Source organism: Leucoraja erinacea, chromosome 19 (assembly GCF_028641065.1).
Source record: "Leucoraja erinacea ecotype New England chromosome 19, Leri_hhj_1, whole genome shotgun sequence".
Classification (NCBI taxonomy): Eukaryota; Metazoa; Chordata; class Chondrichthyes; order Rajiformes; family Rajidae; genus Leucoraja; species Leucoraja erinaceus.
Genome location: NC_073395.1, coordinates 5,945,786 through 5,959,707, shown reverse-complemented (window position 1 = coordinate 5,959,707; position 13,922 = coordinate 5,945,786). Strand labels below are relative to the sequence as shown.

At 42.2% G+C, this 13,922-nt stretch overlaps 1 protein-coding gene across 1 annotated transcript in view; it reads right to left on the bottom strand.

The window, feature by feature from the left end:
* atxn10 (ataxin 10) overlaps window positions 1–13,922 on the bottom strand; it is a 117,693-nt gene that overhangs the window by 91,977 nt on the left and 11,794 nt on the right. The window contains exons 3-6 of the mRNA XM_055650904.1: window positions 9,838–9,984; window positions 4,865–5,032; window positions 1,752–1,832; window positions 141–318 (exon numbers count right to left, since the gene is read on the bottom strand). Of these exons, the coding sequence (XP_055506879.1) occupies window positions 141–318; window positions 1,752–1,832; window positions 4,865–5,032; window positions 9,838–9,984 (574 nt within the window). The remainder of the gene's footprint in view (window positions 1–140; window positions 319–1,751; window positions 1,833–4,864; window positions 5,033–9,837; window positions 9,985–13,922) is intronic.

Genomic DNA, 13,922 nt, shown 5'->3' with positions numbered 1-13,922 from the left:
ATTCTCCCACTTATATTTCCTCCAAGCCCAAAGTTTGTTTCTTTACTTCTCCTATTACCACCCATTTTTGCCTTGCAGTGTCAGCCCATCTATCACTTAATAAATGCCATCACCAGGAAATGGACAATTCTCCGCCCTACCTCATCTTCTGCATCGGAGGTATCAGAGGCATATTTCAACACTGCCATACATTTCTCTACGAAGCAGGCTGCCAGGAATTGCATTAGTCTGACAGGAACAGGCAGGTCATCACTGCCAGCTGGAATTTCCAGATTCTTGTCACTCAGCTTTGCGGAGATTAGCTCCAAGATGATAATTCTGCAACAAAAGATTAAATGCACTATAATAATAAAGCTTTATTTCAGACACAGTTCCATATAACACATCATACAGTATAAGGAGATACAAAAAATACATTAAAAATTGCATATTAGCCTATAAGATATACAAGCTATTGCACCAATGCCATCTTAGCCTAGAAGTGAATCTATAGCAGCTTTTCAGAGGGCTGACTAGGGCTTCAATTATGTGGTTCTCTGACTTGTCCAGGCGACACATAAAACTAAACATCAGCTGTCTTAAGAGTGCCTCACAAGTTGGCACTCTAGTGGACACAAACAATTGACTGGCACTATGCCACCTAGGGACACGCAGCAACAACCTCATTGCATCATTGTATGCTACCTTGAGCCTCTGCATACTCTTTTTCTTATAGTTAGACCACAATTGAGCAGTATATAACGGTGTGATATAGGTTCTGAACAAGGAACACTTCACAGAGTCAGAGCACATAGAAAACTTCCTTATAAGTATGTTAGCTTGAAAACATACAGCGCTGTCGGTAGAGGTCTTTGTCATCCGTCCAGTCATCGGATATGACATGACCTAGGTATTTAATTTCCTCACACACAGCAAGAGGACTGTCTGGCAAATAAAAGGTCGGAAAAGTTGATTTCCTGTCCTCAGCGCTTCTAACTATCATTATGCGGCTTTTCTTAGCGTTATACTTTATGTCATAATCAAGGCCATACTATGTTTGCTTCTGAGTGTCTAGTAATTCATATCCTTGAATTGTTGGCAATTTATGATTTACTCCTGAATATTCTAATAGCTAATAATAATTGACCCCAATTTTGTAACAATAATGATGGAGAAACTATCAGGGAGCACTGTCATTACACCAAAAAAGCCATATCAATGTTTCCTGCCATTATGTAATGACATTGAAAGCAAGTTTCAGTTTCCTGTGCGTGCTTTGTTTAAAACAGTGATTCAGCATTCACACAGTGTGGTGATTTTTAATTCTTCAGGGTAATGAAGAGAAACAAATGCATTATGAATATTTCTGGTGTTTCTGAATTCGTTGTGTGTTCTCATAAAACCTATGTGCAGTAAGCCACTTGCTGGTGTACCTATACATAAATGTTGTTTAGCAAACATTTTGGCCCCATGGAGGGTGATGGGTATATGAAACGCACTGCCAGGGGAAAGGTTGAGGCATGTACCATAATAGCATTTAAAAGACACTTGGACAAGTACATGGATAGAACAGGTTTAGAGGGATATGGGCCAAATGCAGGCAATTGGGAATAGCTTAGATGGGACATCTTGGTCGGCATGGACAAGTTGGGCCGAAGTATGAAGAGTATTGTATAATTCTATGATAATGATGTTTAGAGCAAGAAGGCTGTGAATAGCCAGGACCAAAGATTTAAGAAACAGTAACAACCCAAATTACAGCTTTAACCTACCTTTCTTGATTGTTCCATTTTGTGTAGATTGCAGACACCAAATCTGGACATTTCAGAAACTGTTCCGTCACAATCAGAAAGCTGGAGAGAGAATATTAAGCCCCAGTTCAGCAATACACTCTTCAATTATATACTTTTCTTACAGCAAACAATTTAACACGATTCAATATAATGCCTTTTCTGATGAAAACTTAATACACATTGTTAAAACAAATACAGACACCCAACTTCAAAAAATAATCATTTTAGTGGCAAGTAGCGTATTGTCTCTTGAAAAATCCATTGTAGGTTTTTGATTTTCAAAGTTCATAGAAATTCAAAGTAATTTAAAAATGGCAATTTATTAGGACCTATAATTCCACCTTTGCTTCAAATCTTCTGACCTAAATAAGGGAATGCCTAAAATATAGATATTTGGCTGGAGAACAATCATAGTTTGATGTCAAGGTTAACACTCCGTTCAAAGATGTCAACAAGGCAGTGTAAATTATTGCACTGCCACTAGAAAATGTTTGGACAGGAGATCAGCCCAAGAATAATGGTTGAATCACAATGAGAGCTGTCCCTCCCAATCCACTGCTGGAGAAGGTGGCTGCATTGTCTCTGGCCTGTCCTCTTGCAACCGAAGATTGACCAGGGTACCCCAGGAAAATTAAATCGGAGGATTTTATTGTTCAGACCAATTACCAGTTTACAGATAATGATGTTTGCAATCAGCTAAGAGATGCAACATCAAGAAGTAGGGCTGATGTGTAATCTTGAAGGTGGGTGAAGGGATTTCTTACGAGTGCATGTGTATATTTTTAAGGTCTTTGTAAGTAGGAGTGCTTCATAAGCAAACAGCTGGTGATGTTTCTAAAGATGACCATTACTTTGCGTACATCAGAGCTTCAATGTTGGCTGGAGTGGTATTGGTCTCAGTGCTCCGGAGACAATGCCAGAAATAAATATTTACTTTGCTTCCAAAATCTTTCATTAAAATGTATTTGTTATTACCAAGTTTTTCCTGCAATGCATGTTCTGATAAAAACGTAATACACAATGTTAAAACAAATAGACACCCAACTTCAAAAAAGAATAATTTGCACTTCAGAATTAAGGGACAGAAGTTTAGGGGTAATATGAGTTCAGAATTAAGGGACAGAAGTTTAGGGGTAATATGAGGGGGAACTTCTTTACGCAGAGAGTGGTAGCGGTGTGGAATGAGCTCCCAGTGGAAGTGGTGGAGGCAGGTTCATTAGTATCATTTAAAAATAAATTGGATAGGCATATGGATGAGAAGGGAATGGAGGGTTATGGTACGAGTGCAGGCAGGTGGGACTAAGGGGAAAAAAAATTGTTCGGCATGGACTTGTAGGGCCGAGATGGCCTGTTTCCGTGCTGTAATTGTTATATGGTTATATGGTTAATTTAGTGGCAAGTAGCGTATTGTCTCTTGAATGTTCCTGAATGAATGAGCCTGAAAACATAAAACCCTATCAGTAATTGATAGAGTTTTGTGTTTTCAGGTTCATTCATTTATTACCATGTTTACATCATTCCCTGCACCTTTGGCACATTCACAATCTCGGCAAGTTCACAGGCACACATTGTTTGATATTCTCAACTTGGGGAGATAGAATTATGCTCTTTCGAGTCCACCAACTTCATTACATCACAGATGAAGTGGTCATGTTGAAAACTGTGGCACATACAGTGACCGTTCCTTACAAAATCTGGAATTAGAGCATTTTAGGTCAACTTTAAATTTTCGGAACAGTCCATGGAAAGGTGCATGACTGGAATTCTGCTCACAGATCTCAGTTATAACTATCTTTAAAAATCTTAGCCATTTTCAAAGATGTATTAATGGATGTGAGCCCTGATTTATTGGATGTGGCACTGTTGGCAAGGCCAGCATTTATTGCCCATTCAAAACTGCCCAGAAGATGGTAGTGGTGAGCCACTTTCTTGATCCACTGTCAGAGTACTTCAACGTAAGGGTACCACAATGTCTACAAGGGATTGTGGGACTTGTTTGCAATTATGATGAAGAAACTAAGTATTTACAAGTCGGGATGATGTGCGAATGGAAGGGAAACATGCAGGTAATGGCATTCAAGCATCTCAATCTTTTTGATGGTACAAGCTGTGACTTTGAGAGATGCTGGAGAAGTTTTGGTAAGTGATTGCAATGCATTATCTAACAGTGAACATTATAGCCAATAACGTACAAGTGGTTGACTGAATGTTAGGGTTCTGGATTTGTGCCAGTCAAGCAGAATTGTTATTCCAATTACTTATACAAATTATTTATTGGTAGAGACTGGACTATGGATCAAGTCTCTTGAGGGATAGTAGTATGTTGGATGCAACAGAAGATCTCTCTGCTGGTGAACTAGATGGTTCAGCATTTGGGAATACTTAATCAATAACTCTCATAAACCACAAAGGAAGATAGTGTGCTTTTATTATTGGACAACTGGAAACTAATTCTGTTGATTTCTCATCATAATGTTACAATGGCTTGTAAGCAAGTTTTGTTTGTGTTTGTTCAGTTGATCAAAATGAAAAAATGGACAGAGTTTAGCATAGATTGCCAGTTTCCAATTGCCATGACATCCAACATGGCTGCCAGAGGGTCTCAGCCGTCTCTCACTCCACAAGGCTGCCAGAACTACAACATCCTTTTTTGTGGCACCTCAATAACAGTTTTTTTCCTTCATTGCTCTCTTCTTACTGGGCTATTTTGGGATAAGGAGGGTTGTGGGTCATGGTGTGCCTGTCTGATATTTTAAATCAACAGAATGACCAATGTAATGGGTTTATGCTGACATTTTCACTGGCTAGGAGTAATAGATTCATTGGGGAAGGAAAACAATTCAAATGGAAAAGAGAATATGTCAATTAAGTAACTTCACATCAATGAATGATAAAAAAACTTCCAGAGAATGCTTGGAATTCAGTAACAGAAACATTAGTAAATAGGCTATTAATCATGTACAGCACACATTAAAAGCATAAACAAATAGACAATAATACTAAAGCTTCAGCAGATAGAATTGCAAACTGCACCAAGACTTCTTGCCCAGGGATCAAGAGAAAATGTTAAATGTTTCTTAAAAAATACATACGCCCAGTCCAGTTGTGGCTCTTTCTTGCAGATTTTTACAACAGTTTCGGCCAGTTTAATCCCTTTTGTATGGTTTAGTAGGTCTGCTGTTCTTTCGATGCTGAGGCAGGTAAACAGAACCATGCAGCAATAGGTAACAGTTTTCTTATCCAAATGATTCAGGCAATTCCTCAGGAAAAATTAAAACACAAATTTTAGACACAGGTCCAAGAAATCAGTCAATGCTACATGCCATATTTGCCAAATATATCGTAATTTATCGGCCTTGATATAAATAAGTTTGTTTCATATCCAAGCAAAATAGCAATGAAGGAGAGACAATTATTTCATTTAAACTTGACAACAGTGAACAAAACATATGTGTTTGTCAAATAAAGAATATCACCGAGTTCAAATTAATACAGATAACTTCACAATGGAGAACAAGTAACTGCAGATGCTAGAATCTTGAGCAAAAGACGAAATGTTGGAGGAATTCAGCAGGTATGGCAGCATCTGTGGAGGGATGCACTGAGTGATGTCGACTGGATGCACTGAGTGATGTCGACTGGAATATGTTCGAAGCAAGTTCCAGTGACGTCGTCAGTGAGTTCGCGGAAGCAGTCATGGACTTCATCGCAACAGTAACCGACAACATCGTCCCCACGGTAAGGGTAAGCACCTTTCCGAACCAAAAACCCTGGGTAGACAGGTATGTTCGTGTGGCCCTGAATGCTCGCACCACTGCCTACAACTCGGGCCTGGTATCAGGAAACATGGACGTCTACAAGGCAGAGTCCTACCGACTGCGAAGGGTGGTGAAGGACGCAAAGAGGAGGTACAGAGACAAGATGGAGTTATAGATGGAGCAGCAGGGCACCAGAAGCCTGTGGCAGGGGCTACGGATTGTAACCAACTACCGGAGCACCCCTCCGTCATCCGCAAGTGCCGGCACCTCCCTAGCTGATGACCTGAACTCCTTTTACGCTCGTTTTGAGAGGGGCAACACCACCCCAGGTCTGCCGACTATCGACAATACCGCCAGCGGGCTGGCTACCGAAGCTGAAGGGAGGAATGTGCACACATTCTCACTGTCCGAGCACGACGTGAGGAGGGCTCTGACACGGGTGAACACGAGAAAAGCTGCAGGCCCCGATGGCATCTCGGGGCGAGTACTAGTCCTGTGCTACGCAGCTAGCTCCAGTGCTCACTACATTATTCAACCTCTCCCTGGACAAGTCCGTGGTCCCTGCCTGCTTCAAAAAATCTATCATTGTACCGGTACCTAAAAATGCCTCCCCAGCCTGTCTGAATGACTACCGTCCGGTGGCCCTTACCTCGGTAGTCATGAAATGCTTTGAGAGGCTGGTGAAGAAACACATCTGCGCCTTCCTCCCTCGTAACATGGACCCGTTGCAGTTCGCATACCGTCCGAACAGGTCCACGGACGATGCGGTCTCCCAGGTCTTGCACACCGCTCTCTCCCATCTGGACAGCCAGAAGGGGGGCTACGTGAGGATGCTGTTCATAAACTACAGTTCAGCCTTCAACACGATAGTCCCCACCAGACTGGCCGGGAAGCTAATGGAATTGGGGCTCAACACCTCCCTGTGTGCCTGGGTCCTGGACTTTCTCACCGCCAGGCCCCAGGTAGTCAAGATGGGAGGGAATACATCAAAGTCCCTCACCCTGAGCACTGGATCCCCCCCAGGGTTGCGTCCTCAGCCCCCTATTGTACTCCCTGTACACACATGACTGTGTGGCTAGGTTCAGCTCCAACTTAATAATTAAGTTTGCTGATGACACTGTGGTGGTGGGCCTGATCTCAGACAACGATGAGAAGGCCTACCGGGAGGAGGTGGCTGATCTAGCACTCTGGTGCCAGGATAACAGCCTCCTCTTGAACATCAAAAAAACGAAGGAGCTGATCATGGACTTTAGGAGGGCACATCATCCGAGGACGTACACTCCATTGAGGATAAATGGGGATCCTGTGGATAGGGTGAACTGTTTTAAATATCTGGGAGTCCACATCTCCGAGGATATGACATGGGCATCACACGCCTCAGCACTCGCGAGTAAGGCAAGGCAGCGCCTTTACCACCTCAGGCAATTGAGGAAATTCAGAGTATCTCCGAGGATCCTCCAGTGCTTCTACACAGCGGCGGTGGAAAGCATCTTGTCCGGGAACATTACCATCTGGTTTGGGAATTGCTCTGCCAAGTCAAGGACAAGAAGGCTCTGCAGAGAGTAGTGCGTTCGGCCGAACGCACTATGGGAACTTCACTTGCCCCCCTGCAGGAACTATACATCAGGAGGTGCAACTCCAGAGCCAACAATATCATGAGACCCCTTCCACCCCTGCAATGGACTGTTCCAGCTGCTACGGTCAGGCAAATGCCTCCATTGCCATGCGGTGAGAACAGAGAGGTTGAGAAGGAGTTTCTTCCCAGAGGCCATTCGGACTGTAAATGCCTATCTCACCAGGGATTAACTCTACTGAACGTTTTTCCTTCCATTATTTATTATGTAAAGGTATATGTGTGTTATGATTGTGTTTATAGTTTGTTTGGTTGTTTGTCTTTTTGCATAAAAGTCCGCGAGCATTGCCACTTTCATTTCACTGCACATCTCGTATGTGTATGTGACAAATAAACTTGACTTGAATAGACAGCCGACGTTTCGGGTCATAGAAACATAGAAAATAGGTGCAGGTGGAGGCCATTCGGCCATTCGAACCAGCACCGCCATTCATTGTGATCAAGGCTGATCGTCCCCTATCAATAACCCGTGCCTGCCTTCTCCTCATATCCCTTGACTCCACTAGCCGCTAGAGCTATAGAAAACGTGACACTTGGGTGGGTTGTGACACTTCTCCAGACCCGAATTTCATGAATTTCTTTAAGCTTGTGTACAAAATACAGAAATTCAAATTAAGGTAGCAAATTATATGTAGGGCATCTGAGAGAAATTAGCAACTGCATTACTTTTCAAGTCAATAAAGTGAAATTTGTTTCTTGATGTGGGTAAAATTGGGAAATAGATACTGAACAGGGAGATAGCCACAAATCCAAAACAGTAGGTTTTGGGCAAGCTTTTGCAGGCAATGGTTATATTTTATATCGTCAAATGTTTAAATGCCAGAATATAAGGCATGCAGGCTGCAGGTTGATTCCAGACACTGGAATGTACCGCCTGAGGAATTTTCAAATATGAGATGTGATACACCGTGCCAAAAATGAAGCAGTTACAGTACATCTTCATCATAAGAGGTCAGCTTAATTCAAGTCTAGTTGTAAACTGAGTCATTATAAATTCAGTCATCACAGTAATTCTGTAGCTGGTAATTCTCACCATCCTCTGCCTCACCTCAAAATTAAAAAAAAGTGCTGATGTAACTCAGTGGGTCAGGCAGCATCCCTGGAGAACATGGAAAGGTGATGCTTTGGGTCGGTGCCCTACTTTCCAGATTTACCAGTATTACCTGTGGTTGTCAGGGAACTATTAATGGCCAGTGATCGTGGTTACTCTCTTTGCAAATTATGTACTCATGTGATTGGATGTTGTCTCTGCACACAGTAATTGTTTAAACCCACACCGACACTAGAGTTATTATTATTCCTAAATAGAAACAAGGAACTGCAGATGCTGGATTACAAATAAATACACAAAGATCCATCTGAAGAATCATAACTCGAAATTTCACCTATCCATGTTCCCCAGAGATGCTGCCTTACCCGCTGAGTTACTCTAGCACTTTGCGGTTTTCTTTGTAAACCAGCATCTGCAGTTCCTTGTTTCGGGTCGAAGAGGATCTGAAGAAGAGACCCAACCCAAAAATGTCTCCTATTCATGTTCTACAGAGATGCTGCCTGGCCCGCTGGGTTACCCCAGCACTTTGTGCCCTTTTTTATACCTATAGTGTACATGTTTGAGGCTCTCCTTTCAGATTTCTGTCCCTCACGCAGTAGTTTAATATTCCAAACTAAACATGTCTTCTCAAACAATGCTCCTGTAATTTTTGGTACATTAGACAGACCACCTTCCTCCAATACCTGTCCAACCTTGTTCCAGATCAAAGGGACTGTGCTTACATGTTTTGCATGCCTTTCCCGGGGATCTGTCCTTATCCCAGCCCCTTCCTCATCTGCAGGCAGCAACTAAGTAATACTGTCCACAGCTGTGGAGTCAGCTTTCACTTCCAAGCTGATGACATTCACCTTTATCTCAACTTTCTCCCACATCACAAACTCCAAGAAAGGTGTTTAACCTCAAGGTTGAGCCTCAAGGCAACTCAGAGATGAAAAAGGAGATTAACAGTTGAGGTGGGGGGGGGGGGGGGGGGGGGGGGGGGGGTTGATGGGACAAAGACAGACAAAAGCATGGAAAATGAAAGGATGGATAGATATGGGGTTAGGCAGGTATACCTGTTAGGCAGGTGTCAAAATACAAAAGGAAACTCACTCTGCACCTGGGGACATTGAATCTGAGATAAACCGTGTAAAGGAATGGGACAAGGATGGAAGCTAGAGCCAAGCCAAAGGTAACATTAGGAAATTGGGAGGGACTGAGCAACAATTTCTGAAAATGTACAAATGTTGTTGGGTTAAGTAGAGGAAACGGTTGAGGCCTGATGCTGCCAAGAAGATCAGAATAATTTAATCAACTCCATCAAACCATCCAGAGATCCAGGAGAACAATGAGCTACGGGGCTGTTGACATAATCCCATATGACATCATTAAAGTTATTGTATGGTCCCGAGGCAACATGGAAATGTTTTATAGAGCCATTGGGGGGGGGGGGGGGGGGGGGGGAATCTGATTATTCTGGAGACTCAAGATATTAATTTGATTACTTTTTCCCTATTCCTTTATCTTCTTCTTTCTTCCACTTTGAAGAGCAAATCCAAATCCATGAAATAAGGGGCTTGGCTTCTATGCTGGATCAAATATTGGATCAACTGGTCATACATTTAACATAAATATAACACTTACAGAAATAGATCTGGAAAGGCATTTTTCCAAATGACATCCTTGGTTTCTTCATTGCCAACTGCCAGATTTCCAAGGAACTGTAGGCCACATTGAAAAGCTGAGGAAAATATGATATGTTTAAAGAACAAATTCAGGAAATGAAAAATTCTTAGAAGTTAACAATTTGGATAATAAGGAGGACTCGCAATACGACCGGTTTTCAAAAATCAATTATACCAGAAAAAATATGCAATAGAAATCATCAAAATATAAATAAACTGTTAATAATGTGATGCAGTACAAAGTTTAAAAAAATATTCACATTATTCATTCAACCATTAAGATCATATTCATTGCCTTCGTCCTTGACAATCTGTGATCAATACGAAAAGAGAAAATTTGTTATATTTGAATTACACACATGAAAAATAAAAGAAAGAAAAATTAGTTTTCTCTTTTCTTGACAGAGCAAGCAGGAACCCTGTATTACTGCTACTGAAAAAAGAGCAGCTAAATTTAGCTGCTGGAACAATGATGGGCAATTAAATTGCAAAATGGATACAAGGAGGCTACAGAAGGGTATAAGAGGCTCAAGAAATTGCAGATGCTGGAATCTTGAGCACAAAACAATCTGCTGGAGAAACTCAGGTTGAAACGCTAGGCTTGTATCTACTGTAGTTTAGATAGCGAGACAGGGCTTGATTGATACATGTAGAATCCTGGGAGATCTTGGCATGGTGCATGTGAAGAGGATATTTCCTCCTGTGAGACAATCCAGGTCTATGGGTCACTCATTGAAAATAAAGGATGACTATATAAATACTTAGATTAGACCTTAGGTAGAGTAAAAGGTGAGTATACTGGAATGGTGTAGTTGCCTGGAATGCAAGATTGGCCATTGTGTTATTAAATGGCACAGCAGGCTCAAAGGGCCATGCGGCCAACTCCTGCTTCCAATTGTTATGTTCTTTTGAATATTAAAATACAAGGAGAGGGTGCAGGAAGATACTTGGTTAGAACAAAAAAAAAGGGGGGGGGTGGGAAGTATTCAGCACCACAAGTTGAATGGCCTGTTTTTGCAATCTACGACAGGCTAGAATCCTGGCGGGTAGTTTACTTGAAACCACATTTCACAACCAGTTTGTATATTTATGCAATAGGTGTTACCAATCATATTTCTTTACTTTGCATTTAATTAAATCTTCCATTATGTGGTAACTTTGCCTTCACCGATATGAATCATATTGTAAATACAACTGCAATTGTTTGTATTGAACAGAGATCTGTCTAGACAACACCACCACTTGAACCAGATAGCCGAGGAATAAAAGTGGCACTGTCGCCAGCATTTGAAAAAACTACAGTAAACAGAAATGATTGCATTCTTTGGTTCAATTTTAGTGCATTTTTTATTGCTTCAAGATTGCTTCCACATCCAATGACTAAACCTAAAATATGTGACATATTTCTACTGATGGGTTGAGTACAAATCCTTTTAGTAAACCATCCATATAACAAGACCACTAAACCTCAATTCAACAACCAGAGTAAAGCCAAAGAAAAAATAAATTTGATGTGGATAACAGAACAACGTATATCATTCAAATAATTTAGCAAGTAGAACAAATCAGCTGGCTAGTGCAAATGCACAAAATTCCTGATGGGATCCTGCACTCTCAGAACAATTATGGAATTTATAATAGACTAAAGACAGATCTAGAAAGGTACAACCCTTATAACATGAATTACTTGGGCATTTCAAGTATAAAGCAGGTTTTTATGAATCTAGACACAAAAATCTGGAGTAACTCAGTGGGTCAGACAGCATCTCTAGAGAAAAGGAAAAAGGAGAAGGTGACGTTTCAGATCGAGACCCTTCTTCAGACTGAATGTAACTTCCATGAATGTAACTTGGCTTAAGGTACTCCATCCTGAAAAGAATACAAACATACTACTGAATTACTTCTGAATATTATCCAAAATACTGAGGCACCACACTCAAGAATTGGTGAGCTTACCTTGTGCTTTCCAACTGTACCTCGCAATTACAGGTTTTTTTAGAGTTTTACCAGGAACATGCTCTCAAATTTATTTTGAGAATTTCTAGCCATTGTATTTCAATTGGTTTTTAACATTGTGAAAAGCAATACAAATAAATTTCCAACAAAAACATTCTACAAGGGTTAATTTGGTAATCATCTCGGGTGGAGAGGAGCTAGATTATCAAGACATGTTTCACCAAAAATTGAAATAGCTTTTGTGGCTGTTCAGAAACAGCATCTGCAATGCCTTGTCATTACAAGCAATATTGATAGTTTACTACAATCACAAATTTCACACACATTATGTACAAGGGTATAAGATTTGCAAGGTACTCTGTGGAGGGATTAATTCATAATGAGTCAGCAATAGTTTTCCTTGAATGAACTAAATTATACTACATTGTGTAAGGCATTCGAGAAATATGGTAAAATGATAGGATTGGGCAGTTAAATAAATGGAGTTATGAAAGGAAAATCTGTTGAAATTGCAAGATTGATGGTGGATTATGATGGATCTTCTTTCAGTGATTCCGTGAAGAACCCGCTCAGTGCGCAGGCGCGGCATTAACGCCAGCAGTGCAACAGCGGCCAGACGGGAGTCGGGCGCTCCCGCAACTAGCCTGAAAGAAAGGAACGTTAGGTAAGTACTTACCTTAATCGGTCTTTTCCTTGTGTTTTTTGCTCCAGGGGGAGCAAAGCAGCAGAGGGAAGCGGCCCCCGTTCGACTCCAGCGAAGGAGCCGACAGTGGAGGGGGGAGAGGCGGCAACGGGACCGCACACGCTGCGGTCCACATACACGGGTGCTGCGCTGATGCCCGGTCCGCTAAACAGCTGTTTGACTAACAGCAGCGGTCCGGAGGGAAATTTAAAAACCGGCTGGCACCCCTGCAGACTCCCGACAAGGAGACTCGCCGCCCGAGAACCGCTGATATGCCGCCCAAAAACGGCAGACAGCCTCTAACAACAAGGTAAGACCAAACCTCAGGCTGGAGACAGACACGGAAGATGGGATCAGCACTTCATACAAAAAACAAGTATGTCTGTTTCCCCAAGCCAGAGGAGGTCATGGAGCTAAAAACTCCCGAAAAACTGCCAAGGGAGCTAACACTCCCACTCCAGTGCTATTGCACTGGCCATCTCCCTTGTCGAGGGATTGATGGGACCAGAGCTGGGCTGGTCAAAGAAGAGGGGTCACTGGCTGAACAACATCGGGAGTATGCTTGAGGTACAGGATCAGGAACAGCTGCTGGGTGTGGCCGCTATGTGGCTTCACCACTAGCGAGATAAATTTCAGTCTCGACTGACAGACCAGCTTACTACCTGTTCTTTTAAAAGAACCTCTCCAAGACAGGTAGTCATGAGGTGTTGGATTCATCACGCCTCCCCTAAATTACATTACTCAAAGTGCCCACCATTATTGGGGGATACATTGAGCATCGCTCTCAAAAAACCCAATATTTAAAAATGAATTTGATATGCCTGATGTCGGCTATCATTCACATGCTCTTCCAGAGGTCAGGGTAGTATGGCAAAACACCTGACCCTACTGTTCGCAGTGCCCCGCAACTTCTCAGGAAGTTATAAAACCTGCCTTCAACCAAAATTCACAAGACTGTGAGAACGCCGACACAACAACTTAGCCAGACAGAAGGATCCGTGATCAAGCCAAGTTTTTAAAAAGGTACACAAAAAATCTGGAGAAACTCAGCGGGTGCAGCAGCATCTATGGAGCGAAGGATATAGGCAACGTTTCGGGCCAAAAACCCTTCTTCAAACAAAGTTTTTCAAAAAACTGGACGACGTGTCAAAAATATCGGGGTAAGGCGGCAGTGTCTGGAATGAGCACCACACGTAAACCAGTCAGCAGTACCTCTAATGCATCCACCAGCTGGGTATACCTTATGGTACTGGTGAAAGCTCGGGGCCTGCATGCCAATCCTGTAAGCCTTTCAGGCCAGGGCCCAGAGCAGGCCCCAGGGAAAACGCGCCACCCCCACCACGTCATACGACGTGTAAGACTCGTTGGACCAGGAGGAAACAGAAGAATACCCATAACCATGGAGG